Consider the following 26906-nt stretch of genomic DNA (forward strand, 5'->3'; position numbering starts at 1 on the left):
ACAAACTCAAGCAGGAAAGATTAACAAATTTAATGGTAAAAAATAAGATTTACATGATTTAGAAAAGTGTTCTTATTTACTGTGTACATGTTTTTTGTCATAAAGTGCCCCACAGCTGAAACACTGTTTTCTTTTATTGCACAAAGCCCACATGTCTCACCTGTGAGGTTTCAACATTATTCAAGGGTTTTAAAACATCTGCAGTCCTTAAGAAGGCCACACATTTACAAAAAGAAAGCATTAAAGTGGTTAAAACACTTTTTAGGAGTTTTTTCTTATTTTATTTTTTACAGCGGTAGAAAGATGTTATGTTTATTTTTAACAACATTCAGGTAGTCATGTTTGAAAAACAGTTTTCAGAAACCTGCAGAAAACCCGTTTAACACGTAAAGGTAAGACATGATATCTGGAGAATATTTGTGATTTTTACAGTGATTTTTCAAAAATGTATGCAAGTTTCCTTCCTACGATCTATAAAGTCAAGTCTCTCACTGTACTAGGATGGCATCAGGAGTTATTTCAAGCAGCACGAGTGCTGACTGACGGCACAAAGTCAGTCCCTGAGAGGCAAAATGAATCTGCACACGAACGAGTGTGCTGAGTCATGTGACTCACAGTTTATGACCTTTACATGTTTGCTGTTCAAAGGAAGACTGTAAGACTAAAGTGGAGTGCACTGAAGGACAGTGGATACATGAATGCTGACACATGTGGTCTACATGTGAAATTTAACTTAATCCATAAAAGCAGGTTTTGTAACAAAGCACCGAACTCCCATTACCATTTACTCTACTGTACCTGGTCAGGTGTGGGTGGGTGTTTTGTACCCGTGTACACAACGAACTTCATTTTGAGGTAACATTTCTTCACCTTTATATTAAATCTGAGTGAGTAAAAGTGCAGTGTCCTGTATTAAAATGGTTTCCTTCTTTTTCTTCTCATAATAATAATAACAATAATAATAACAATAATATTATTATTATTATTATTATTATTATTATTATTATTATTATTATTATTATTATTATTATTATGAGAAGAAAAAGAAGATGGAAATTATTTTAATGTATTGACACAGATTATTTACATGCCAAAGTGGCTGGAAAATAATAATTTAAACTTTTTTTTGAGGATTGGAAATTTGGATTATTTACTTGTTACATCCAACAATGTACCAAAAGTTTGTGACTTAATCAAACTACACACAAACATCTTTATTTAAAAAACAAAACAAAAAAAGATCATCTGTTCGAGTACCTTTCTGCTCTCACTCATAGTGGCATGTTTCCTCTGTATTATCAGCAGCTTTACGCCTCCACGGAGGGTGCTCATTCCTGTATAGATGCTGGCTCTCTCTGGTCCCGTAAGTCGCTTGTTCTTCGGCCTCCAGTCGCCTGTAGCGGGTGTTGAAGAAGACGAGGAAGCAGCAGGTGAACAGAGTGCACAGCCCTGCCATCACCATCATGGGCACTGAGGGTAGGAGACGACAGGAAGGTCGAGTTTTAGTCCAAACGCTCTCCTCAAAGACATTACGCGTCTATTACAAAACATTTCCACTTTCATGGAGGCTTCTTGTGTACAAGCGAATGTCCTCATATGTGGATCTCATTTTTCTCAGAAACCAAAATCAGGTACAAAACAAAAAAACAAAAAAACCCAAAAAAACCCCAAAAACAAAAAAACAAAATCAGGTAATTCTTTGTTTGTACATTCATCAGGTCGCAATCAGCCCAAATAGCAAAGAGAAATTAGAAATGCATGCCATGAAAGAGTTTGGGACCGACTCTATCCAGCACGGACCTCAGATTAAACTAATGCACATCAATAAACTTTAAACCGACCAGCAGCAGACAGAGGTTTGATGTAACATCATGCGACCTACCCTTCCAGCTCAAGGCTGCTTCCCCGCAGGTGGACAGGGGAGAGTCTGCGAGCCGTGTGGTCAGAGCTTGAAGGAGGACGATGTAGACAACCGACTGAACCTGTCTGGAAGAAGAAAACGGTCACATCAGTCTCAGTAATGCAACTTCACATTTTTCTATTTACTATCTAATCTCTGAGGCACATGGTCGACTACAGGCACACCTGATATAACATGATCTGTCAACATCAGCACAAACTTTTTAAATGGGTCATGAAAAGCTGAAAGCCTTTGAGTGCATCTCCAGGTGACGTCAGGCTACATTTTACTGAAACACCCACAACAGTGACCCAAAACATTTTGCAGGTGACAGCACAAATATGAAAGCCATTTGTTATGATGTCAGCTAAGCAGCTGATTTTTTACAGTAAGCAATCTCCTGCAAAATTAAAGCCAAAAAAAAAAAAAAACTAGACAAAGATTTTCTAAGATGACTCTGTGCATCGTTTGAAGATTTAGTGAAAATTTAGTTCCCCCCCCATTCTTTAATAAGACTTTAAGACACAATTAGATGATAAATACATTCCTCATATTGTCTCTGAAGTGGTTTTACGATCTTCAGGATAATTTACAGCAGAATTTTGCAAGAACTCCAGTATTTTTAAAAAATGAGATAAAACCATAAGTATGTGTTGCTCAGACATTAGTACCCCGATACAAAGACGAGTCCAGCTGACGTGGCCTCTCCAACGGGATACGAACACTCCACCGACAGCTCCATGGCAACCGGGTAGATGGAAAAACCGAAAAAGCCGAAGAAAGAGCAGACGGCGGCCACGGCGACTTTCTGCTGCGGCATCAGAGACACCTGAGAGGCCGGGACCAGAAAGAAAGGGGGTCTTTTAGGCTTTGATACAATATAATATATGTTTTTTCCACATATTAAAGTACATCAACAGAGTCACCTGAGTCTTTTTGTTTTAACACTCAGGTGAAGGTTTACTATAATACTGGATGGCCACTCTTGGTCACTCTCGAGCGTTCTTAATATTCTGCCACCCTCGTGTATTTAAACAGGGGTTGTTTAACTGCGTTTACAATCAATAAACTACAGACTTGTTTATTTTGGGGCTCGCTGGCACCCACAGCTTTTTAATTTCTTTCTATTAAGTCAGACACATTAGAAGTGAGAGTCAGTGGGAGACTAATTAAAACCTGTGAGGGGAAAAAGCTTTTTAAAACTTTTCATCACCTCTCACTGACGACACGCAGCCTTCTTGATGACCACTGACCGTTAATGCTTCAGAATAAATACCCAAATAAAGTCCTGAGATTCTCGAAGCTTGTTTTCAAGTGTTTATAGGAGAGCTTTGATTAAATTCAGTCATTGATTCATACCAGTCGCTCGTCTTCTAGTGCCTAAATTTTAATGCATATCCAACTCTGTACATTTAGATGTATTTACATACAGGCTGTATTTATTATTATTTTTAAATATTTATATTTAATTTATAAGCTACACATTTCGTTGTTCCCTTCCTCACACCTGCAAATGTGTGAGAGTATATGCCAGAGTCATTTTACTGATGAACCAAAGTGGCTCCTCAGTGGATTTTTCTAATGTTAGTTCAGTTTCCTGTGATGAAAACATGCCTTTCCATAAAATTTAAAATGTGAGCTCCAAGGAGGGCAAAAAAACAAAAACAAACCACTATATTCATAACATAATATTTTCCTGACTTTCAAGTTTATTTTTTCCAATTTATGTAACACACATTAGTTGGTGTGAGACTTTCACCTTCACATCACTGTTTTTTGTCTTTTATATCAGTTAATGATCATTTTAAAAGTTCATTATTTTGTCCATAATACTGGAGAAGAAGGGTTTTGAGCATTTAAGAAAGTATATGGAGTAAATTATTTGTGTTTATTTGAGTTACTGTCTGCTGCATATAAATCCCGCGTCTGAAGACAGTTTTCTTTATGTAGTGGATGTCCTCTCAATAACCTGATATAGAATTTTAATTTATGCTGTATTTTACTGAAACACTGCATTAACATAACAGAGCTGTCAGCATAACCTGATAAAAAGACCAAACAAGCCTTCTCTTCAAAGTGTTTGCACATCAAACACTGACTCTTTCCATTTCCTTTAAGCGCCCTCAACTTCTGTCTGACATACACTTCACGCAAATATAAACGTCTGCCTGGAAAAAACTGTACGTTAGTCTGCGAGAGGCGTTTACCAGTTTTAATATAGACAAAAAATTAACTTCAAGAATCTGCCGCACATTTCTGACAGCATGGTTTGTGTGTCAGCACACAAAAAATACTTTAGATTAAGAAATAATCATTACAATCTGTCGTGAAATGAATACAATCCTGCTGAAAAGAGTTCAGCATTAATGTTCATATTAAATATCAAAATCAGAGGAGAAAAAGAAAATATCCATAATTTCCTAGATTTCCATTGCAGCAGTCTCTAAAACTCGGAACAACAGCAGAAGACTGGCGACTGACTCACCTTTGGAGCCAGCTTCAGTGGCGAATGGCCGTTTTGAGATCTATCAATCAGTCCAATGGTTTTTATGCCATAGATTATTCCTGCTCACTATGCGCCCGTCTTTATGGTCACAGTTTACACTCCATATCATAACGAAAGGCTTAATAGTTTCATAAACTTGACAGTCGCTTGATTTGATCCAGGACCAAGACTTTTTTAGGATAAACAGTACCTAGTATTACGTCATTCTCACATTAGCCGATCTGTAGCATCCAAAGTCTAGTTTATATGCTGTGCCTGGGAACAGTTGTGTGAACTGGAAGAGGACTCTTAATCAATGACAGCTGTATCCATGAAAATCACTGTAAGTAATTAACAAATCTATACAGCATGTGAGAGGACAGCATGTCACCGCTTCACAAATAAAGCCACAAAATGCTTAAAAACCAAGAACATTGTGCTCTGCAAGAGTGCTTTGTGCATGAAAGAGAAAATGAAGGAGGCTGAGGTGGAGCTGGAATGCTGAGATGGACTGAAGCATACTTAAGCCAAGATCATCAGAGGTAGTATTAGCAGTGGTCAATGGGAAAGCAGACAGGAGGGATGATCATGAAACACTGGCTAGTGTGAATACACTTGATAATTTATCAAAACACGTTTTTATATATATATATATATATATATATATATATATATATATATATATATATATATATATATATATATATATATATATATATATATATATATATATATATATATATATATATATATATATATATATATATATATATATATATATCTCTATCTCTCTCTCTCTCTCTATCTCCACGTTATATAAAAATTCAAATGAAGACATCACATCACAGCTTTAAATCTGCAGTTTATCAAACACCACTGAGCAGTCCTTGCCTTTAAATCTAACCTCTCGTCTTCCTCTCCTGTCCTCCTACATCTTTTTCCATCTCTAAGTTACCTCACTCTCGTTTCTCTCCGTGTGAAGTGCAGATACCTGAAAATTCTATTTAAGTAAAGTAACTAAGTATTTGTACTTCGTTACTTTCTACCTTTGCCCCTCAGTGAACGTAACAATCAAAAGTCTTAATGCAGAGCCTTCTTCTTGGCCTGACGAACAGTCAGGGACCAGCTACGTTTCTTTGTGTAATAAATGAATGTTCTCACCACTGAGAAGGCGATGCACGCCACAGCACAGAAGCTCATGTTGATCTTTGTGGCTTCCATGAACTTCTTGGTTTTGTCGACATAGAGACCCAGAATACCGGCGCCGATGATGCCAAACACAATGAAGAGGGCGCCGCACAACCCAGCAAAGTCCTGCAGTGGTCAGATTTGATAGGTTCAGTAGGTAAATAACTGTTGTAAGTCATGTTTTCTACAGCAAATAGCATCTATGCAAGACTGGGAAAAGCTTTCTTTCACTTCGTTCAATAAGATGTTAGATTACTGTGCAAAGAAATTACACATTCATCAACCTTTTTCTTAATTTATTCAGTTTGAGAGCTGTAACATCACCACCATCTAGTCTCAAATATACCGTCTGGGTTGCTTTTTTTTTTCCATTTATCCTTCGATGACATTGATTTGGAGTCTTTCTCCTGGCATATACTTACGTTGGTGTATCCTTTTACACACAGGATCTGATCCAGCAGCGTGGAGAAGCAGGTGAAAACGGCGATCCCTGAGCCGAAGCAAAGCAGCAGAACGAGGTAGGCTCTGTTCGTCAGTAACTACAGAAGAAACAGACCGGACGATTTGTAAGAGAAGCCTCAGGGGAAAACAAGCGCACTGCGGCAACATCAACAAGGGAAACATGTGCAAAGAAAATGAAATGAAGCGGTGAAACAACAGCGTGCTGGCTGCTGTTTACTCTGTCTGCGACTCCACGCTCACCTGGCACAGGTAATGCAAACACATTTGTGCAGAGCCTGCAGACATAGCGCACAAACTGTGTTGTTGGGAAATAAGATGCTAAAATCAGCACTGTGCAACTCGCATTAATAACAAAAGCTGCGTACTGTATAGAGAGATAATCACAGCAGGTGCAGGGAAAGTATGAGCGGCACGTTTGGGGGGGAAATGTCACGGATGCAGAGAGAACATCCTCACTTCAGAGACACTCATCGCCGCCTCTGTTAGAGACGTCACTGCTGCCGATGGAAATGTCAGTCGCTGCAGGAAGAAACGGCATCAGTGCAGCCAGACGAGCGCTCGCAAATGTCACTGTCAGCGAAATCACTGCTGCTGCTGGAAATGTCAGTGGGGTTTGAAATTGATCGTTATTTTCATTATCATTTATTATTTATGTCAATGTCAGATGCCGCAAGTGTTGGTCATTAACTTTTGTCTTCCCTCCTGCAGTTTGTATTTTGTTGAGTTTGTTGTTCGTGGTCTCTCCATGCTCCTCTTAGATGCAGATGCCAACCCCCTCCCCAAGCCTGGTTTCTGCTGAAGGTCTCTTCCTGTTAAAATGGGGCTCTTCCTCTCCGCTATCGCTAAGCTCCTAGGTGTTTGCTCATGTGGAATAGTCTGATTGTTGGCTACTGTTATTAGTGCTACATAAATTAAGAAAATAAACTAAATTATGAGTTTTTCTATGAATTTATTTTGTGTTATCACCTCCAACCAGTCACGGCAGATGGCCCCACCCCTCCCTGAGCCTGGTTCTGCTGCAGGTTTCTTCCTGTTAAAAGGGAGTTTGTCCTTCCCACTGTTGCCAAGAGCTCACCCAAAGGAGGGTGTTTGATTGTTTGGGTTTTCTTGCTGTTATTGAAGGTTCTTTACTTTATGACATACTACTCCTTGAGGTGAGTGCTGTTGTGTTTGGTGTTATATAAATCAAATTAAATAGAAATTTTTAAAAAAGGTATCAAAAAAGCAAAATTTGCTTTATCCGAGTTTATCATTACATTTGCTGAAGTGTACCAGTAATGACAGAGGTAGATACCTCAGGTTTTGTTGTCACGTCATTTAGGAGCTTGTTTGATTGGTTTCGACATTTTAGATTAAAGAATAATATAACTCCAGTTTGCCGTCACTCTGTACAAAAATGACAATTAAGGGGAGTAATTACACTGCAGGAGCATGCAGGTGGATGCTGGAGTGGTGGTGGGGTTAAACCATCAGACGGAGATGCAGAACAGGCTAATGATCACTTATAATCGCTGTCTATTCTAAACATGTGTATGGAAAGAATATTATATAGTTATGTAATTAAATATTTTAGACATTTGAGTTTTTAAAATTCATAATCGCTTACAGCAAAAAAAGAAAAGAAAATCTCACATGAAGAGTGCTAAGCTACATTTTCACCAGAAATAAATCAGCCGAGCAGCTGAAGTTATAACATTTACCTGGATTGTGTTTTTTTAATATCTTTAATTCAACTCTTAACCTTTTCACGTTGTTTTTATCTGCTTAAATACTGACTAACTGTAACAGTAAGATAATTACAGGCAGGACTAGCTTAACAGTTGTAGGATATGTCTAAAAACATCTTAAACACCCCTCCATGGTTAGGCTCACAGGAAGCAGAGGTCTTTAGTTTGTTATTCATGATACTAGGCCAGTTTTGACCACACTAATAACAGATCCAAAGTGTGAAACAACAGTAAAGTTGAGGGCCAGAACTGAACAGAACTGTGAACTGAAATTCACTCTAAAGCCAAATGAATCTTCAGTTTCAGAGATTAGAATAACTGAAATATCAGTTAACCAGGAAATCAGTAAATATGGCTCGATGACACACCTCAGGCTCTGTTTGCACTCAAATGTTTAGAAGTGTTTTTCTGCTTTGTGTTTTCTTACCAGCTTGATCCCTTGTACAAACGGCTCTGAGTTGGAGGTCTCTGCGCTGGCTGAGGGCGGCGTCGGGGGGGCACTGCTGCGTATCCCCACTGTTGCTAGGACACAGATGATGCATGTCGGTATTGCATAGGCTAGAAGCTGGAAGAGGAGAGAAACACACATAACGTAAAGAATAATGGGTGATTGCACCTTATCTGACACAATTTATCATCATTAGAAGGTGAGGAGATCAGAGGCAGAGTGCAGGGTGAGAAGGTGCAGTCACACAGTTCTCTGTAGCAATCACCTAAATCCAAAACAAGAGCTTTTTAAAGGTTTTAATAATTTCGCCCATACCAGACAGTTACCAGTCAAGAAGGGTTAGCGAAAGAAAAGGAAAAACAAATATTGTGATGATAAATGGGTGACTGCAGCTTAAATCAAACACCATTTATCATCGTTAGCAGCCGAGGTGACCAGAGCCATATTTCAGTTTTATGTACACTGACAAGCCACAACATTAAAAGCAGTGACAGGTGAAATGAATAACATTAATCATTTTCTATTAATACAATTTTATGCTTGGGACACAAACTGTATATAAATGATGGACATTTCGCATTTTTGATGACTCGAGCTGAGCGTTTTAGCCGTTGCCATCCAAGTTTTGATCTGAGAAACTGAAGAGTGGTTTACGCTTCTATGGTAACGATTCATGAATCACAACAATAAAGCTACCCCGTTTAATGCCTGCTTTGACTTAAATTTACAGAAGGAGCAGCCGTGTGTAACTACAAACTATAATAACCTATAAAATAACCTGGCTAGACTAGAGGACATGCCCCCTGCTGGCTATAGTGCATAATCCACGCTCTGGTTGCCTAATGTAACTGCCACCTGCTTTTTTTTATATATATATATATATATATATATATATATATATATATATATATATATATATATATATATATATATATATATATATATATATATATATATATATATATATATATATATATATATATATATCTCAGTAGTCACTTCAATTTGCTCGCCTCAAAGCTGAGAAAAATGTAAATCAGGACCCGCCCACTCGCCGGCAGTTATGTTAATCATCGTCATTTGAAGTTGCCATCATTGACTTTCTGTTGTCTGAGTGGATGTTAGGAGCTTCCATCATCTTTAATATACAGTGTAGATCTGGGTAAAAAAATAAATAAATAAATAAAAAAAAATAGCACTCCCCGAGGACAGGAGTCTCTCTGTGTAATGCACATAACACAGCATTGTCTTGTCCTGTAGGATCTGGGCCTGATGCACAAACATTATGGCAGGCGAAACAGTGTGCTGTTGGTTTGAATGTTGTGGCTAATCAGTGTATTGGAGCACTTGTCCTGTAATATTCTGGGGATCTGTCACAACCACCAATGTCCTTCACACTCACAAATCTTTTTATGAACCAGCCAAACCCGGTTGTCCGATTACTGGTGTTCTCATTTATTATAAGCATCACAGACTACTCTGCTTTCTGAACACCAAAGGTTTCTTTGTTAAACTCACCAGCTTTGGGATCTGTGCAGATGTTTCAGCCATCACAGGAGAGATGATGTTAGCGAGAAGGATTCCCAGGGGATTAGCTGAGGACAAAAAAAAGAGAAGTGGAGTTTTACTGCTGTCCTATATCACTTTCTGTTCCCCGTTTCATTCACAACACAACATCTGAGCAACATATCTGACCTTTAATCACCCTTTAACATCAGCTTCCCATTTTAATGTCTTTAACAGGCATACATATCAATAGACCTTGTTAGCAGTCATTTTAATAATGTAACAGCTGCGTCCACACAGGAGTTTGCTGACATGCTAAAATGAAAGCGCTTTGTAAGCAAACCTTCAGGGAGCATAAGCATAACGCAAAAAATAAGAATGACCATGATGATCAAACCAGCCTTTATTTAACTACAGTAGTTTTACCCATTAAAACTCCAAAAGGATTAAGAAACATGACAAGTTTTGGTTAAAGCCACAGCTCTCAAGTCTCCCTGTCCTTAATTGTGCATTTTCTATTTATCGCATGTTAAATTTTAAAAATAAATAAATAAATAAAAATAAAAAATGGTGGTGGTGGTGGCTAGAATGTTACGTAGCCTTGTTCTCAAGTTCATGCATTCACAAGAGTTATGTTGAGTTATCGCAGTTACAAACTTGGGTGTCCTGCCCGCATCACAACATTACCCCATCGGCCGTTTACAGGTGAGGGGTAAAAGCCCACCATCAGCAGCCCTCACATTTCTAAAACTGCCCAGTTAGCAGGTGGCCAACAAAGAAAAAATTTGCTCTGTTGTTCCTGCTGTCAAGAAATTCCATGAAAGCTGGAAAAAATATTCCCTCAGGAATAAATCATGTGAAAAGTAAAAGTGTTAATGATGAAAAATTATCACCCAACAAGTTTGAACAGGTCCTAGAACTTTCTATGAGGAAATCTAGACTTTTTTCTGTCTATATGCTGTGCTGTAACATAAAGCAATCCATTTAAATGCTGTATGAAGGTTTCATTTATATGTATTTACCACTAGAGCAAATGCATTTATCTCATTGCAGAAAACACACGAGGGTTGAGGTTGTTTAGTTTTGCTTTGTGAACATTAGAGCCCAGACTGAGATGTCCACAGCCCGGTTCTGGCCCTCGGGCCATAGTTTGCCCAAATGTTACACAAGAACACTAGAACCACCACAATCAGGAGCCACAACTCAGTGCCCACAGACTCCAGTGTTAAAGATCTGACCTTCATAGATAACTTCCAGCTTCATAACAGCTGTAGCCAGGGTTTGGTTCAAAAAGGCTCAAAGTTTGGTGTTTGGCTGCTTTGATTGATGTTTTTTTGGTAGTTATTTTAAGCATCCAAGAAGATTAGATTAGATTGTTACTCAGCATTTTTAACAGGTATTTATCAGTTTGATGCAGTCATTCAATTTATGCCGATCCATCATCAAAACTGGTCATTTTTATTCCAGAAAACCAACATGGAGAGAAACATAAAAATAAAGTGGTTTCTAATTAAACCTCCATCTTTGTACAGACTATTATCCTTTATATTTCTATACCTTATATCTCTGTCTGTTTCCTTTTCACTGGCTTTATTTACACTCTAGAATTTCAAACTAACTTTGGAAAAAAGTCTACATTTATTTATCAAATTCAAAAATATTTGAATTTTTTTTTTTTTTTGTGAATTTGCCTGAAAGTATAAACTTAAAAATGCTTCAAAAGCCAAATTCTGTGAACTCCTTAATTAAAACTGCCATAACAGATTTTTTTTTTTGGCATAAAAATAAAATAAAAAGAGTATTGCTCCTTTGTTGTTTGACATGCACATGACTAACACACAGCAGAACATCTGCACAGGTTTGTAGATGCTGTACTGAAGGTGTGAAAGGTAAAATCGCTCACCCATCGAGGCGATCATGTTAGCTGTGGCCCGCTGATGGTCGGGGAACCACAGGGCTGCCAGCTTGGTGGGAGCGAAAACGATGAGGGGCTGAGCCAAGGCGCCGAGGGTCTGTCCCAACATCACTATCGGGTACTGGATTTTAAAACTCTCACCCGGAAGCGTGCCGAGGAACCGCAGCACGGCTCCGAGCATGTTCAGCCAGGCACCCAGGATCAGCTGTGACAGTCAGAGGACAGAAGGGTGAAAGTTTACGAGAAAATCCCTTCATATCTGGGAGTGAAATAACTGTCAGACAGTTTCAGAAGGTCTTCTCAAAGATCAGTCCAAGACAGTGGGAGGTCTTCATCTTTAAAAAGGTGCAATTAATCTCAGATTCACGAAGTAAAACTAGCTTGCATGGTGTGGTCAGAAGCAGGTGGGACAGGATGTCATGTGGGTGAAGTGACAAATATAAATGGTAGGGGTTTGCATGCCTTCTGGGCTAAAAACAGCAGTCCACAACATTTTCAATTACTCATAGTTTTATTAATCATGCCACTATAACTAACCGGTGTCAGAGTCATTGCACTCACTGGTGCTCAGTCGCAGGTCACCTACTCTGTATTATGTGTCACTAGATTCAGAGAAAAAGAATAAATTCCTTCATGAACACCTCATCTCCAAAGTTTCCTGCAGTTTCTGCATAATCTCGTTATCAGACATGCTAACAAACATTACCGCTGCCAATGGCCTGCGTGCTTATTGGAGGTAGCGATCCATTTTTCCTGACTCAGAGGTCATCCGCCTCCTCTCCCTCTCCTATGGCTGGTTGAACTGGTTATTGGGAAGCTGAATCCGGTCTGACTGCTGCGTTTATCAGTTCACTTCATCTTCTGTTTACTTTAAACAAATCAAATTTGCAGGACAATTTCCTGTACAGCATTTTTCCTGGGAGATGACTCCAGGATGAAAGGAGCATATAATGGCCATATCTCAGGCTTCATTCATTTTTAACTTGTACCCATTTCCATCAAGCCTATGTTTATATGCACGCATACAGCACTAGCTCTAAACCATTAAAATCCTCCCCTGGAAGGTTTCTTCTCTCTTCTAAAATCATTCACTACTCACTTAAAACTTTGTGTTCTAGAGTTTAGAATAAACCTCACACTGTGCTCTGAGGTTTACCATCTCATACTAAAACATATAATATTAACAAAAAAAACCAAGCAGTTGGTACCGTTATCCTCAGTCCAAGAGTATCCAGCATCCAAGTGGTTGCAAAGCTGAGCGGTATGGCCACCACCATGTAGACCAGTGATAGCCAGTTGATCTCGTCCAGAGTAACTTTCAGGTACTGGGCAGACTGGTTCGCCACTGGTGCAAAGGTAAGCCATATCTGAGGAGACACCAAGATTTTTTTTTTTTTTTTTTTAAGTATGGAAAGCTACACACACACACACACACACACACACACACACACACACACACACACACACATATACATATGTAAAGTGAGAGTGCGGGAGGTCCAATGCATTCAGATTTTGTACAAAATATTAAAAGGACAAAAAAAATGCACAATAATGGCTTACGTTTATACAAAGTGTACAAACTAAATGTGGCAGGGCAACATTTCAGGGAAATCAAATAATAATTTTATTTTTTTATATGAGGACAGCAATACAAAATCACTTAAATAAAAGAAGTGTTTAAAAATACATATATACTTAAAGAAATTAAGGAGTAAATATAACTGATAATACATTAGACCTGATAGATCTGGCTGTATTCCTGATATAAATATGATCAGTGCATTTCTATATATTGATATATGATAAGTATGGCATATGAGACCAGGCTGCGTGTTTAGATCCACCGTAGAAAAACCACAGCAGACGGGGCAAAGCCTGAACAACCTTTTGTAAATCTGCATTGTGTAAAGGTTTGCAGTGACTCTAGCCAGCAATTTAAAATGTCAGCTCTGTCAAAAAAGGTAAAACCGAAGGTTTACTTCAGCAGCGTGCCAACATGGATATTTCAGAAGCTGCTTTCCATTCAGTGCTGTCAGCTTAGTTTTGTGCAGGTGGAGAATAATTACACTAAAGTGCTTTATCACAGTGCCAGTCAGGTACAAATCATTTAGGTGGATATTTAACAACCACTCTGTTAGACATCATCGATTACATGACATATACAAAGCATCCCTATTTCAGTACATCATCTTAGTGGTCACTCCTCCTAAAGCAGGTGCACTTTAGTGATCAGATTCCTGGAGCCTGTTTTAGTCTTGTGATCTGGACACAACTTTAGAAAAAGAAAGGAAGTGACAAGACATGCTCATCTCACATGAGAAGGAGATGATTTCTGTTGCTTATGTTCCTAGTGTCATGTGTCTGCCCTCACATGACACCACTTAGCATGCATGAGACAGGAAATAATAGGACACTTTCATCATACTCTACAAGCTGGACAAAGCTACAATGCTGTGCTGAGCTGGTGAAAAGACATGTTCAACAAAAAGACTTCAGCCTTTAGAAAATTCTCTCATATTTCACCTTGATTGTGGATGAATAAGAGTGAGTTTATCAATAGAGGCCTACAACATTTATTCAAGAACAATGTTGAAGCACTTACATTTGTGGTGAGAAGGTTATATATGCACCCATCATGGGCATGCATGTCATGTTCATTTTGGGCTGTCAGTGATTTCTCTGAACTGTTCTTTTTCCAGGATGAAATGATTCTACAGCATATTTGATGGCTTTAAAAAATTATGAACTTGGTGCACAAGTTTGAATTTATTTTGGATTTTCTCTAATCTACACAGGCTCACATATACACTTATACTCACTCAAATCTTTTAATAAGTGGTGCTGAAGGTTTTACAATTTCGTTTAACTTGAACTTAACAATTGACTTCAACTGGTAGTTTCTATTTTCTCTACTTTTTTGACAACACTTATGGGATTGACCAACACTCAGAACAATGGGAAAGTCCAAGGAACTGAGTGAAGACCTGAGGTTTGTAACTTCTAGTTGAATGCAAAGTAGGTAAATTATATTAGTCTTTGCAGTTTTGCTGTCGATCAAAAGCAGAGACATGAGTGGGAAAATCCTCATGGATGAAAAATACTTCCAAAAAAAAAAAAAAAAAAAAAAAAAAAAAAAAAAAAAAGAGCTGCGGTTGTGTAAGCCGGTTATAAGCTACGACTAAAACCACATGCTGTGCTGACAAAAAGGAAACAACAGCTGCTCTCCTGCTAGATAGTAAACCAATGTAATAAATGTAATAAATAAACTCATTGTAAATGTAGGAGCTTTATGTATTCACATAATAATGACATCTTTGATTATTTAAAATTGCTGCTGCGATTGCATTTCTCTGCTAATAAACTCCTCCAGACTTTTTTTTAAAGTAGGGCTTTACTGTGAAAAGTCTTGAATGTGAATTTATCTGCAGAAGAAGAAGAAGCTGAAACTTTAATGTGCACACGTACTAAGCAGTAGGAGCTACCCACACTCCCGCTGAGATTTTGCCAGACTTGTGCGTCAGACTACACTGTGTTACATGACAAGAATTGTACCTGATAAACATCACCATGTTGTCACTGTAACTGATGATTTTCGTGTAGAGCAACTAAAAAGTGCACTAAAAATAGCTGAAATATCTCGAATCTAACCTGAATTTGTATAAAGAAGTCCTATTTTCATGACAAACATATAAAATACTTAATAATTGTAGCTTCTCAGGACAAACCAGGACATGTTTATACTTCTATTGCTTAAAAGGTTTAAATTATCCGTGTGTGTAACACCTTTTCAGACAGAATCCAATGTCACGCTTATTTAAACATGTTTAAAAAGGAACGTATCCATGATTTTTTTTTTTTACTACACATATAACCTATAATTCACCTGGAAACAGGCAGCACATGTGTATGTGTGTATTTTTGGCCTGATGCACAAACAAACTGAATGAATTTGACCTGTAAACTCTACACCGAGACCACAAAGGCAGTACCAGTCCTGTCCTCTATTGTGTGGACGGTGAACAAATCCTAATTCATGCCGAGCTGGCGGGAGCTGGTCAGCTGATTTGAACACACAATGCTAGTCTTGTCCCCAGCAGGGAGGAATGCTTCTAGAAACGGTTTTCACACATGCCCCTGTTTTGTTATTTCACAGGTCGTATCAGATCAGAGTATCGCTTCCTCTCAATCCCACACGCGTCCATGTTTCAAACTGTGCTAAAATTAGATTTCATGCAGACTCAGACACCTAAAAAGCATCAAGGCGTGCACAATAACTGTAGGCAACATTAGGGGTGGGGGAAAAAAATCGATACTGTGTAGTATCGTGATATTTTGTTTGCTAATAATGTATCGATACAGGGACAGGAGAAATCGATATTTTGTTACAAAAAAGTTTTTGTGCTCTGACTTCAGAGCATGTTGATCCTTTTTCTCAGCAAGAATCCTGACATTCCTTCACTGTCCAAATGTGTTTAACTTTTTTTTGGCAGCAATAAACATGACAGTTTACTTATTTTAATTTAAGACATGTTTTATTTTAATTAAGTTTAAAACTTTTTTTATTTTATGTAAAATTATATTTTGTTTTCATTGACTTTCAAATTCTTCAGTTGCTGAAGGGGCTGCATAGTTTTCATAAATTGCATAGTTCAGAATAGCTATAATTGTACCAGATGGTTGCATTCAGTTAAGTTGGACTAGACTGTAATACAAACCGTTCAGTTTGTCAACAATAAAACTGACTGAAATGAGAGAAAGACTCAGTGCAGACTTTGATATTAGATAAAATGAATATTGATAACGTTTACCTTTATGTACAGAATCTGAATATCGCAAAATATTTTTAAAAAAATTGCAATAATATCGTATCGTGGGATGTATGGTGATTCCTACCTCTAGGCAACATGCGATGCTAACACGCTAAAAATGAAAAATCCTAAATTATCTGCAGAGATTACAGTTAATGCAATCTTGTCACAAGTGAAACTTTAATTTCAATATTTAAAATGTTTTAATTTAAATATGTTAACAAATTTTTTATCTGCAATTTGTAAAAACTGTTAGATGATAAAATAAAATTGCTTAGATTTGTGATTATTCATGACTTGGGATTATGTTTTTCCATGTTTGTAGCACCTTTTAAGGTCTGTTAGAATAAACTAACAAACAGAAATAAACTGCATTAGAAGAACTGGTTTATGACCTTCTGTTTTCTAAGTATTATTATTAATATAATTTGAACTTTAACTTAAGAGGGACTTACTTTGCAGGCCCAGCACGTTGATATTTGATCATTCTAGTAAGCTCTTAAGCAACAAACTCTATTCTTTGTCATGACACCGTGGGCAGAAATGTTCACCTGTTAACTCTGTAAAGACTCCAACAGCAGCTCCGTCAGGCTTACAGATCACTTCTCTTTCAGTACCTGCTTTAGAGAAGCCACAGCTTATGTGCACACTTTATGAATGACTGCAGGAAGACAACAACCGCTAACTGCTTTCACTTTTCTGTCACTGTGGAAACTTCGCTGACACGCTGAGTAAAAACTCACTTCCCACAATAAACCCACTAAGGTAGTCTGAGTCACAGCTGTTGTTATGTCGTGGAATAAAACACCAGACAAGGTTGTAAAATTAATTCTTAATGCAATTACAGATTTTCCATCTTCCCTACTTTAAAAACAAACTGTGATATCGCACCCTGCACCTTGACTCACAGGCTCCTTCTCTAGTTTGTTGCTGTTCTTTTCTTTATTATTTGTCTTATTAGGGACAATAATTAATTAATAAAGTTAAGAAAATGAAATAAATAATGTTAGGGAGTATTAGGATTCCTAGTTTCATTTTATCAGATTTTCTATAGATACCACAACATATCATCAATTCTCATCTCCACTGTCATCATATAGGGAAAACATGATATAATGAAAATAGAAACATGGGAGCAAACATTTTTCTAACACATATAAATGCACTGGTCAGGGTCTGTAACATAAGTTTCAGGTGTACACTCTGCACAGATATGTGGATGCTTAAATTAAAGGAAAAAGGGCGTTATGCAACATTTAATTACTGAAAACATGATTAACATTTTCAAACTCCCCTTTAATTACCATGCAAGACTAAATGAAGCCGTTGAAGTGTTTTGAGCATCTGATTAGTCCTTTATCCATGGTTGCATTGACGTGTGGTTGGGGTGGGGGTACAAAAGGATGTAAGCGCCACCCCATGTGTCCCTTTTAGCTCCGCCTCTGGCACACTGTACTTGTCAGCCCTGTTGCACAGATTTACATCTTGTTTGCTTATCAGCCTTATTTATCAGCCACGGAATGACTCTCTATGGCCTGAGGGCCTTAAACGGGAAGTGGGGACACCTGTTCCTCGGAACAATAGCTCCCATAGGGAAGAGGAGTCCCGTGGAAGCAGGAAGTAGGAGAACGATTGCGGGAGGAGCTCAGCACACCCTGCTTAACACTAACATCACCACCGGGGAGTTATACCAAGTCAAACAAACATATAGGGGGAACACCACATGTCCCGTGTCTACCTGTATTCACAAACACACCTGGTTTCACCTTTCACAGACTCACCGTTGCGTTGGAGCAGTTTAGGAGACACAACACCAGCAGCACAAACCACCTCCTCTTGTAAAGTTTGAAAAGCTGTCCATTCTTCAGGTCAGAGTTTGGTTCTCTGGAAACAGCAGCGTAAACAGTCCGAATGTCGTTGGAGACTTCGCCGCTATTATCCATTATTATTATTATTACTACTAGTATTATGACAAGTTAACCGGTTAAGCCAAACAGCTGCTTAGCTCCCAGAAGTTGAACAAGCACCGAAGTTTCGGTCGCTTTTGGTCAAAAAATCCCAGAAACCTGAGAAATGGTGTATGTCTACTAAAGTAAACAAGATATAAATCCATCCTGCTGTCTCCCGACAGACTGTAAGGACATTTTGTGTCTCACACAGAAGCCGGTAACTCAGTTTGAAGCCTGGAAAAAGTCAGCAATCCTCTGAACATTAATCAGGGAGCTACAAAGATCTTCGACTGAGAGGATGAGCCACTCCGCCCTGAAGAAAAGCGCTGTCAGCATGCAGAACTTAAAAAAGGGTTCTTCAAACTGAATGAGTCTTGCCTTCATAAACGATAAATAAATAATAAATCACTTCTAATAATTTCCGAAACACTGATCTGTGTGTTTTTTTCTCAATACATTTCAAGTCTAGAAAAAATCTAAAAGATTCAATTAAGCAAAACTTTGGACTGCGTTTATCATTTCATAAAGGATAAACACAGATAAATTAAACGTTAATGTGTACTGGTGTAATAGACTAAACCAAGGGTGTCAAAGGCCAAGATCGGCCTGCCAAAGCGGCCAACCCAGCTCACCAGGTGGCTTTGCAAAATTTCCAAATTGCAGAGAAGTCATTAATAACTCTGAAGGAAACTGTTTCCAGGGCCTACTCCGTGGATCGGCTTCCTCCGAGGCGTGGACGTCTATCAGCAGAGAATGTACCTTCACCTATCAGCAGAGAACGTCCCTTAGTCTGTAACACAGTCAAATATATTCTCAAGTAATATTCAAGCATGCCATTCAGCGTGTTAGTACGAGCAGCTCGGGAGCAGCTTGGGAGAACAAGAAAACAGAGACTGCTTTAGATTGTCTTCCCAAAGTGACTCAACTTTATTCACAAGTACAACAGTTTATATAGAGGGTAAAATTCATGAGACAGCAGATTTATCAGTTTAAACCAGTACAGACCAAGATAAGGCAGCGTCTTCCTGCCCTTGGGTGAAGAAGCATCCTTTGTGTAGTGTATCAGTTCAGCTACAATTGTGATTATCTCAGCGACATATTTTCAAGGCACAAAACGAAGAGTTCTTTCATTAGTGAAATCTGAAACAAACCATTTGGCCTTCAACAGGCGTCTAAAAGATTAAGAAACTAATGTAGCTGAGGGAGTGATCTCTGTGGTATTTCAACCTTGTACCAGCCTGTGATTCTCACACATCAATTCTTGGGTCAAAGAGAAAAACACTGAAACAAAGGGGCCTTATTGAATGACAGAGTTTTCCTGCATAATGTCACTATAAAACAATATCCAGTAAATGCTACCATGGTACTAAAATACCTAACAAACTCAATGCAGTGTTACTTTTGCTGTGGGGTGTACAAGCATTCCACATCCATCCATCCACCCACCCTTCTTAAATACTTGTGCAGTTAGGGGTTGCAGGAGGAGCCTGTTCTAGATGACATAGGGCAAAAGGTGGGGTGCACCTTGGGCAGGTAAGCAGTTCATCACAGGGCTAATACAGAGAGACAGATAATTATACACTCTCAAAAACCCAACTAGAGACAGTTAATCTGCATGCATGTTTGGACAGTATAAGGAAACTGTAGAAAACGCGTGCAGCCACAAGGAGAGCATGCAAACTAACTCCGAAAGGCCCCAAATGGCCAGGTGGTTTAAACCAGGAAGTTGTTTTTGCTGTGATGAAACAGTGCTAAACTGCACCCTGCATCGGTGTTAAAATATATGTAAATTTAAGATATTTCCAGATCTAAGGTTGAATCATAAGGAAGTAATGATGTTGTTCGTTACTGTTGAGGGTTTTGAGGGATTTTCTCCATCCTCTGTAATCCATACATTTTAGCATACATGTGCATGCAATGGTTTTGCTGGTCTCACCCATGGACTTGATCAGCTTGGCAGATGTGACCAGTCTACATGAACCACACTAAGTTTGTAGCCGGGGGGGACTATTAAGTGGTGACAGTTAAATTTGTGTCAACAAGATTAAAAAATGAGCATGCACACAACGATTCCACATATTGCACCACAGCATAAACTGGCAAAGGTCACTTCTTCAGGCTTCAAGTGTCGTTCACATTGCACCTGCGAAATGTGTAACACTTGCCATCAAAAAGCAGCGCTGACATGCAGATTATGTTATTTTATTATTTTATTTATGAGTAATCAGAAATATGACTAACATGACAGAAAGGAATGAATGCAGAACTAAAATGTAGTACCCCAATTTGTTATTCAAAGTGACAAAGACTGTCTTTTTTAGCTATTTATTCTAAAAAAAAACTGATGTAAAAATCAAACAACACACAGTGAAAAGACTTCCATTCACTGAAAACATGTTTTTAAATCATAGCACTGAAATTATAATGTATTTAACTCAGTCTTGAGATACAAGTTATTGTCTTTTGTATGTTGATGAAGCGAATTAGACTAATCAAACTAATCAAAAGTGTTGTAAAATGTATGGTTGTCTTGGAGACTTTGCCATTTACGTGTCTAAATGAAGGTGTAAAGCAGTTTTATATGAAGGTAAATTTGTAATTTCGGGGTTTTTTTTGCATGCACAAAATAAATGTGCTGTGCTGTAACAAGTTTGTGTGCCCAGGAATGTCTTTGCGTCAGCGAATCAGTCGACGTGACTCACCATTGCACTACTGCAAACTTTTTTTCTTTTAGCAGGAGCAGAGTGAGAACTCTTCACTCTTTTGTCCTTATTGACGGCACATGACCACAGCTCCGCCCTCTCTTTAACCCTCTGTGACTCAGTGTGGCAGTTCTGCAGCTCTGATTCACAGGAAAGTCGCGTGGAAAGAAAGTGAGAAATCAGATCAGTTCTGCTTTCATTTATTTCACCTGGTGTAAATTGCAGACGTGTTATGTTATCCATTAACCTGAAGACATTTGTAAGTTCAGGGACAGTTTTGATCAGCTGTTATCATGACTAAAATGAAATGCAGTTAAAAATGTTGGTGAACCAATAATATGTGTTTTTTTATAAATAATAAACAGCCATTTATGATCTTGTACAGATCATCGTTGAAGTCTGCTGTTGTAAATCTCAAGCGATTTGACAAACAGATTTTGATCCAGATTTCTGGTAGGTGTTTAAGAGAGCACTGCAGGTGGTCTCACTTATGAATTTAAAAACAAAAGGGCTGTAAAGAAGAAGGATTTTCCACAATTTGGCATCCCCAAAACTTATTCTTATTACTGGCTTATTTCCATGGCTGGATTAGCCTCTTTTTAGAGAAATGTGCAGGGTCCCTTTTGGCTTCCAGCTTCATCATTTCTGTGCAAGAAGAAGACGACCCTACATTAATCAACAGACAGAAAAAAAATTAAAACCACACAATATTTTAAAGAATTGTCTAATAAATTATAATATGATGGAGGTTTATTTGTTTACATAGAGAAATTAAAGCACAATTTTACAACCCCAACAGATTTTCTACTGAGAACTGATTAGACTATTTTATATAGAACCCAAAATAAAGGAAGCTTCAAAAGTAATTTGACCAAGAACAATTGGAAAAGTTGATGGTTTGCTGCCCTGGAACCAGTTTTGGATCCTGGACAACACAGGATAAGGGCCACTGCCTGATCCACATAGCACCTAGCCTTCTGTGGGAAGAGGGCCCCCATAAAGATGGGCTCCTGTGCTTCACTTAAGGCCATGTGAAGTCCTGGTGGAGTTTCCCTTAGGAGAGCCTACCAGAGACAAATTGCTTTTGACAACACAGCTCATGGGAGCTGTCAAGTATCACAAACCCCTCTGATGCAATAAGGTGACAATCTACGCCCCAAAAGGAACCATTTTTCAGTTTGCTGATGATGCCTACATGGTGAGCTGATTTGGGCATATCCTAGCAGGAGGAGGCCCCCAAGCAGAACCAGGATACGCTGGAGAGAATATGTCTTTCAGCTGGTTTAGTTAATGTCCTGGTGTCCTTCCAAAAGAGCTGGAGGCAAACAAAATCTTCAAATTCCACTTAATGATTTATTGGTCAAAAACCTCTTATAACTTATAAACTATGAGTCTTAGAAGCACAATGTGCATCAACAATACATAGAAATACATATAAAAAGATTTAAAATATCACATGACTTCTGACCTCTCCTTAAAGGTCAAGAATTCACCTGATGGTCAAAGTGATAATAATGATAATAATGCTACATGGAGCTATTTATCTTTCTCACTGACCTTGTTTGTGCTGACAACAGAAAATGCTATATGAGGATGATAACGATTATGTTATTTTATTAGAATTTGTTATTTACATTACAGTAACAGGTTATAATTGTTTAAATACATAACATTTTTAATACACGCATAATTTTCCTGAATGAGTGGAAAGTTTTAGAAAATACCCAAAACTGTGACCTAAAGACTTTTGTCACTTGATAGTCATTACAAAATAATTAAATGAAAGCGATGTATGTGCTACAACATAAACGATTTAAAGTATATTAAATGGTAAATGGTAAATGGCCTGCATTTGTATAGTGCTTTTCTAGTCCCTAAGGACCCCAAAGCGCTTCACACTACAGTCAGTCATTCACCCATTCACACACACATTCACACACTGGATTTCAGCACGTCAGATAACAAAAGCTTGGACTTTGCACTTGTTTTTACTGCACTGCTGACTTCTTAAATAAAAATAACATTAAAAAGAATAAATAAAACAAAGTGAACATATACAAAATTCAAAACTAATTCCACTTTTATCTTTTATCACTTTTATTATTTTTTAAGCGAAATGGACTGAAACTCTGCGTTCTGTCAATGTAAAGACATTAAACTATACATTTAATCCCCGTGATTTCTTATGATAAGAAAAAAAGAAGTGTTTCAACAGCAGGTCTCAGTTTTTCTACATGATAAATGTGTCAGTTACAGAAAACGTTCTGGTAGCTCATTGACCAGACTATCTTGTATTTATAAACCATGAAGTTAGGTAATTCAAAGGAAATGTTCCTGTTTTTTAAACCGAAATTTCTAAAGCAGGTAGTGTAAAACATAATAATAAATGCCATAAAACTTATGAAAATACACTTAGAAGTCCAAAATCCATGCACTCCTTTACATTTTCAAAAGCCTTCCACTGACCCGCTTGTAGTCTTTCACGGACCGATTCTGGCCCCTGGTCCTTATGTTTGACACCTATGAAGTGCAACCTGGTGTTGCTATAAATTTTTATTGATTAATATGAAAGAATTCAAATAAATAAAGTATTTACAGCTTATAAACCCATAATAAAGAAAATGGTGCCAACTCGATAATCAATAACAGAATCAGCGGATCGATTTTCCGAAATTTGCCGCCCTCGTTCAACTCGCGCCCCTCTTCCCCCCCTCCCCCGACTCTACCGCCTCCGGCTCGGTCGCTTGGCCGCTCTGCGCATGCGTTCTGCCGCTTCGAGAGAACAGTTTCGGCCTGTTCCGCGACCGCTCGGTCATTTTCGCCTCTTTGTTTTACTGATAGTGGATTTAACTCGGATTCAACCTAACATCCAACGGACCGTGCTGCTCCCAAACAGGTTAGTTCGTCTACCTGCACTTCTCCTCCTCATATGTCCGTGCTCGGCGGGTGTGTGGCCGGTTTACGGTCCCGGTTTGCACCCCCTCCTCTACATTTTTTGCTTGTCTCTTTCCGCTTGGTGCTACGGGGCACGCTATACGTGTTGTGTTATGTGCCTGTGTGTGCGTGTGTGTGTGGTAGTGGTGTATGACCGGGCCCTGCAGTTGTAGACCGGGGATGGGGGTTATTTTTGAGGAGGTAAAGTCTGCCGTAAAGGTGGCTTTAATGCTATCCGGGATGCACACGGTTAGCCGTCCCGGAGAGGAGGCTCTGGCAGCAGCCTGTCTGCCTGTCTCGTCATGTTTAAATGCTGTTGTTCTTCTAAACCAAACACCAGTTTTTGCTTCCCAGTGAACTGGAATGTTCTTGAAGGAAACAGCTCATGGTCCACCATTAGGCTCACCACCTCCAACACCTCCTCCCTCTCCTTCTCCTCCTGCTGTTGTTGCTGTCCAAAGTTCAGAGGAGGATCTGTGTGTGAGGTTCGGATTAAATGGAGACACAAAGTTGATGCCTTTTCTTTTCCCTCTGGGTGGATGTCGCCCCTCACAACCCTGCTCCTCCTGCTCCTGCTGCAGCAAACCCTGGGTGACATTGTGAGGGGGAAGGCGTGCAGCCAACAAGTCTGTGCAGCGCTTTTATTTGTACGTACATATGTGTATGTGTGTGTAGGGGGAGATGCGGATAAGGATCAGCTTTACACAAGCCTTTTAGTATGGTGGAGTCAGTTGGACTGAATCCAGGTTTAGATGCGAGGGTTTCCCTTAACTTTACACCACGAGGAGAATCTGCAGCCTGGGAAGCATGCTGTGGGTGATTGCAGGTTGTGTCTAGGTGAGAAGTGGGTCCAGTTTTCTTAGGAATTAATATGCACGGTCACAGACAAAGTTTTTGTGTCAAAACCTGTCAAATCAAGCCGTTTTTAAGTGTAACCAACCATCTTATTGTCAGAAAATGTGCTCTTAAATTGGATGCTAGCAGTGAGATTTATGTGCACATGCCTGTTGTCAGAATTTGGTTGAAAAATCAAAAAGCCTGATCACGTTTTCTTACATACATATGCCATATTTAGTTACAGTTAAAAGTTTGGTTAGTATTTAAAAAGAATGGTAAATGGCCTGTATTTGTATAGCGCCTTACTAGTCCCTAAGGACCCCAAAGCGCTTTACACATCCAGTCATCCACCCATTCACACACACATTCACACACTGGTGATGGCAAGCTACATTGTAGCCACAGCCACGCTGGGGCGCACTGACAGGCAAATTCATTTTGAGAAATCTGCTCATGGTTCGGATGTTTGAGCAGAAATGCACGTGCACATTCCAGTATTCACAGTTTAGATAAGGGTAAAAAAAAGGTTCAAAAGTCTGTGAAATCATGCCTTCGTTTTGTCTGCATTGGAGCCACCCTACTGTCAAAAAACCCACTCCTCACTTGCTGTTCGCACTAAGAGCTTTATGTGCACAAGCCTGTTGCCGTCTTCATCTGCTGGAGGGGAAACTTTGTCCTTTCTTACTTTAAATCTGAATTGAAAAGCAGGATTTTGCCTCTTTAAGAACAGATGAAGGCTGTCTTGGTCCAATATGCATCCTATGGCTAAGTGTAATGTAGTGTATAAAGTCTAGAATGGGAGAAATTGTTTATATTAAATTCTGAGAAGGTCATTTAACTTCTTTTTAAAACAGAAGTTATGAAAGACTGAATATTTGTTCATTTCTGTAAATGGTGTAAACAATCCTGTACAGCAGTCAGACGGAGAGTTTTGTAGTTTAACGTTTAAGTGTGACGTTGCTGTCTCACAGTGGAATAAGGTCATCACAGAAACCACTGTTACACACAGCGGCACATTTTTAAAATCGCTAAACAAACAAAAGCCAAAAAAACAAATTCAGCCTCCCTCTTGCATCGACGTCTAGACATCTTTTGATCTGCAGGTTACCAAATCAATGCTCATGCTGACTATAAACCACAGGCCGTCAGACTGAGCAGACTTTTGTTGCACGGAAACCAGGGTGCTCATCATGCCAGTGATGAATTCAAGCTGCACCTTACAGCAACAGAAAGTTGACCTCCATAACCTCACTGATGCCATTTGATTCAAAAGGTTGCCTGATGTTGGATGGGTGAATAATTTCGCTGCTTTTCGGAGTCTTGATAGCTTTGATTCGCCTGAGATGTCTCTTCTAACCTGCAGCCAGTGTGCTTGTGTTTAAACAGCTGAGCTGCTTTCTGATGCTTTACATCATCACAGAGGGAAGAGATGCAGCATTTGGCAAGGCCTGGTTCTCCTTGATGGGGCTTTCACTCACTCTTTTTGTTTTTTTCTGCACTTCAGTTTAAAGTGAGTTGCTGCTATTGTCTGTCACAGCTCCAGCTTTTAATTTAGGTTGTAAAACACTTTGATTCACTTTAAATTAACTTCACTGAGCCTCTCAAACTGTGCTTGCATTTACCACATGGTATAGTTGCTTCATAGCACTCCACATATCCTCTTAGTGTCTACTTTCATATCGGGTTTCTGCTGACTTTGCAGGGGAACCCTAAATTACCTGCAGCTTTTCTTTAGCGCCGACCTCTGACCTGGATTCAATGACACCTAACGAGGTTTTCTAACGTTACAGTGAAATTTCTGCATTTTCATCAGTGGTTAATGGATATAAATGGCCAAAAGAACACGAAGCTTGACCTCTTTACCCCGAAACATGCATCTCTGCACTGTTTTAACAATGTTAATGGTCCCACTGGGCAGTCTGATAAAACTGTCCGCCCTGCAGGACAGGCGAGCAGTATACGACCTCTTAAAGCATAGCGCTTCTTGATAATGAGAAAACTCAATAGTAAGTGAAGCTCCGGTAGATATAGCATTTGTCTCT

At 38.9% G+C, this 26906-nt stretch overlaps 2 protein-coding genes across 3 annotated transcripts in view; one reads left to right on the forward strand and one right to left on the reverse strand.

Annotated features, from left to right (window-relative positions):
- Nucleotides 1-15: 15 nt before the first annotated feature.
- On the reverse strand, nucleotides 16-19765 carry slc49a3 (solute carrier family 49 member 3). The gene is made up of 10 exons (XM_004571139.5): nucleotides 18224-19765; nucleotides 12840-12998; nucleotides 11620-11836; nucleotides 9729-9805; nucleotides 8190-8327; nucleotides 5996-6112; nucleotides 5547-5699; nucleotides 2572-2729; nucleotides 1883-1986; nucleotides 16-1470 (listed from the first exon to the last, which is right to left on the reverse strand). The coding sequence occupies exons 1-10, from the start codon at nucleotides 18383-18385 to the stop codon at nucleotides 1268-1270; spliced, it is 1488 nt and encodes a 495-aa protein (XP_004571196.3). The 5' UTR covers nucleotides 18386-19765; the 3' UTR covers nucleotides 16-1267.
- A 4096-nt stretch (nucleotides 19766-23861) lies between these two features.
- pcgf3 (polycomb group ring finger 3) overlaps nucleotides 23862-26906 on the forward strand; it is a 69154-nt gene continuing 66109 nt past the window's right edge. Inside the window, exon 1 of one of the 2 annotated variants that reach the window (XM_004571140.4) lies at nucleotides 23862-23989. The gene's annotated coding sequence lies outside the window, so the exon portion shown is untranslated. Of the gene's footprint in view, nucleotides 23990-24476; nucleotides 24675-26906 lie in introns of those variants that run through there. The other variant, XM_076889877.1, reaches the window with a different exon arrangement.

The sequence above is a fragment of the Maylandia zebra genome, linkage group LG2 (assembly GCF_041146795.1).
Source record: "Maylandia zebra isolate NMK-2024a linkage group LG2, Mzebra_GT3a, whole genome shotgun sequence".
Classification (NCBI taxonomy): Eukaryota; Metazoa; Chordata; class Actinopteri; order Cichliformes; family Cichlidae; genus Maylandia; species Maylandia zebra.

Coding starts and splice junctions, on each gene's coding strand:
- slc49a3 (XM_004571139.5), bottom strand. CDS start 18,385: ATGGATAATAGCGGCGAAGTCTCCAACGACATTCGGACTGTTTACGCT. Junction 8,328..9,728: donor CTGCACAGATCCCAAAGCTG/GTGAGTTTAACA, acceptor CTCCTCTTCCAG/CTTCTAGCCTATGCAATACC. Junction 1,987..2,571: donor GGACTCGTCTTTGTATCGGG/GTACTAATGTCT, acceptor TTCTTCTTCCAG/ACAGGTTCAGTCGGTTGTCT.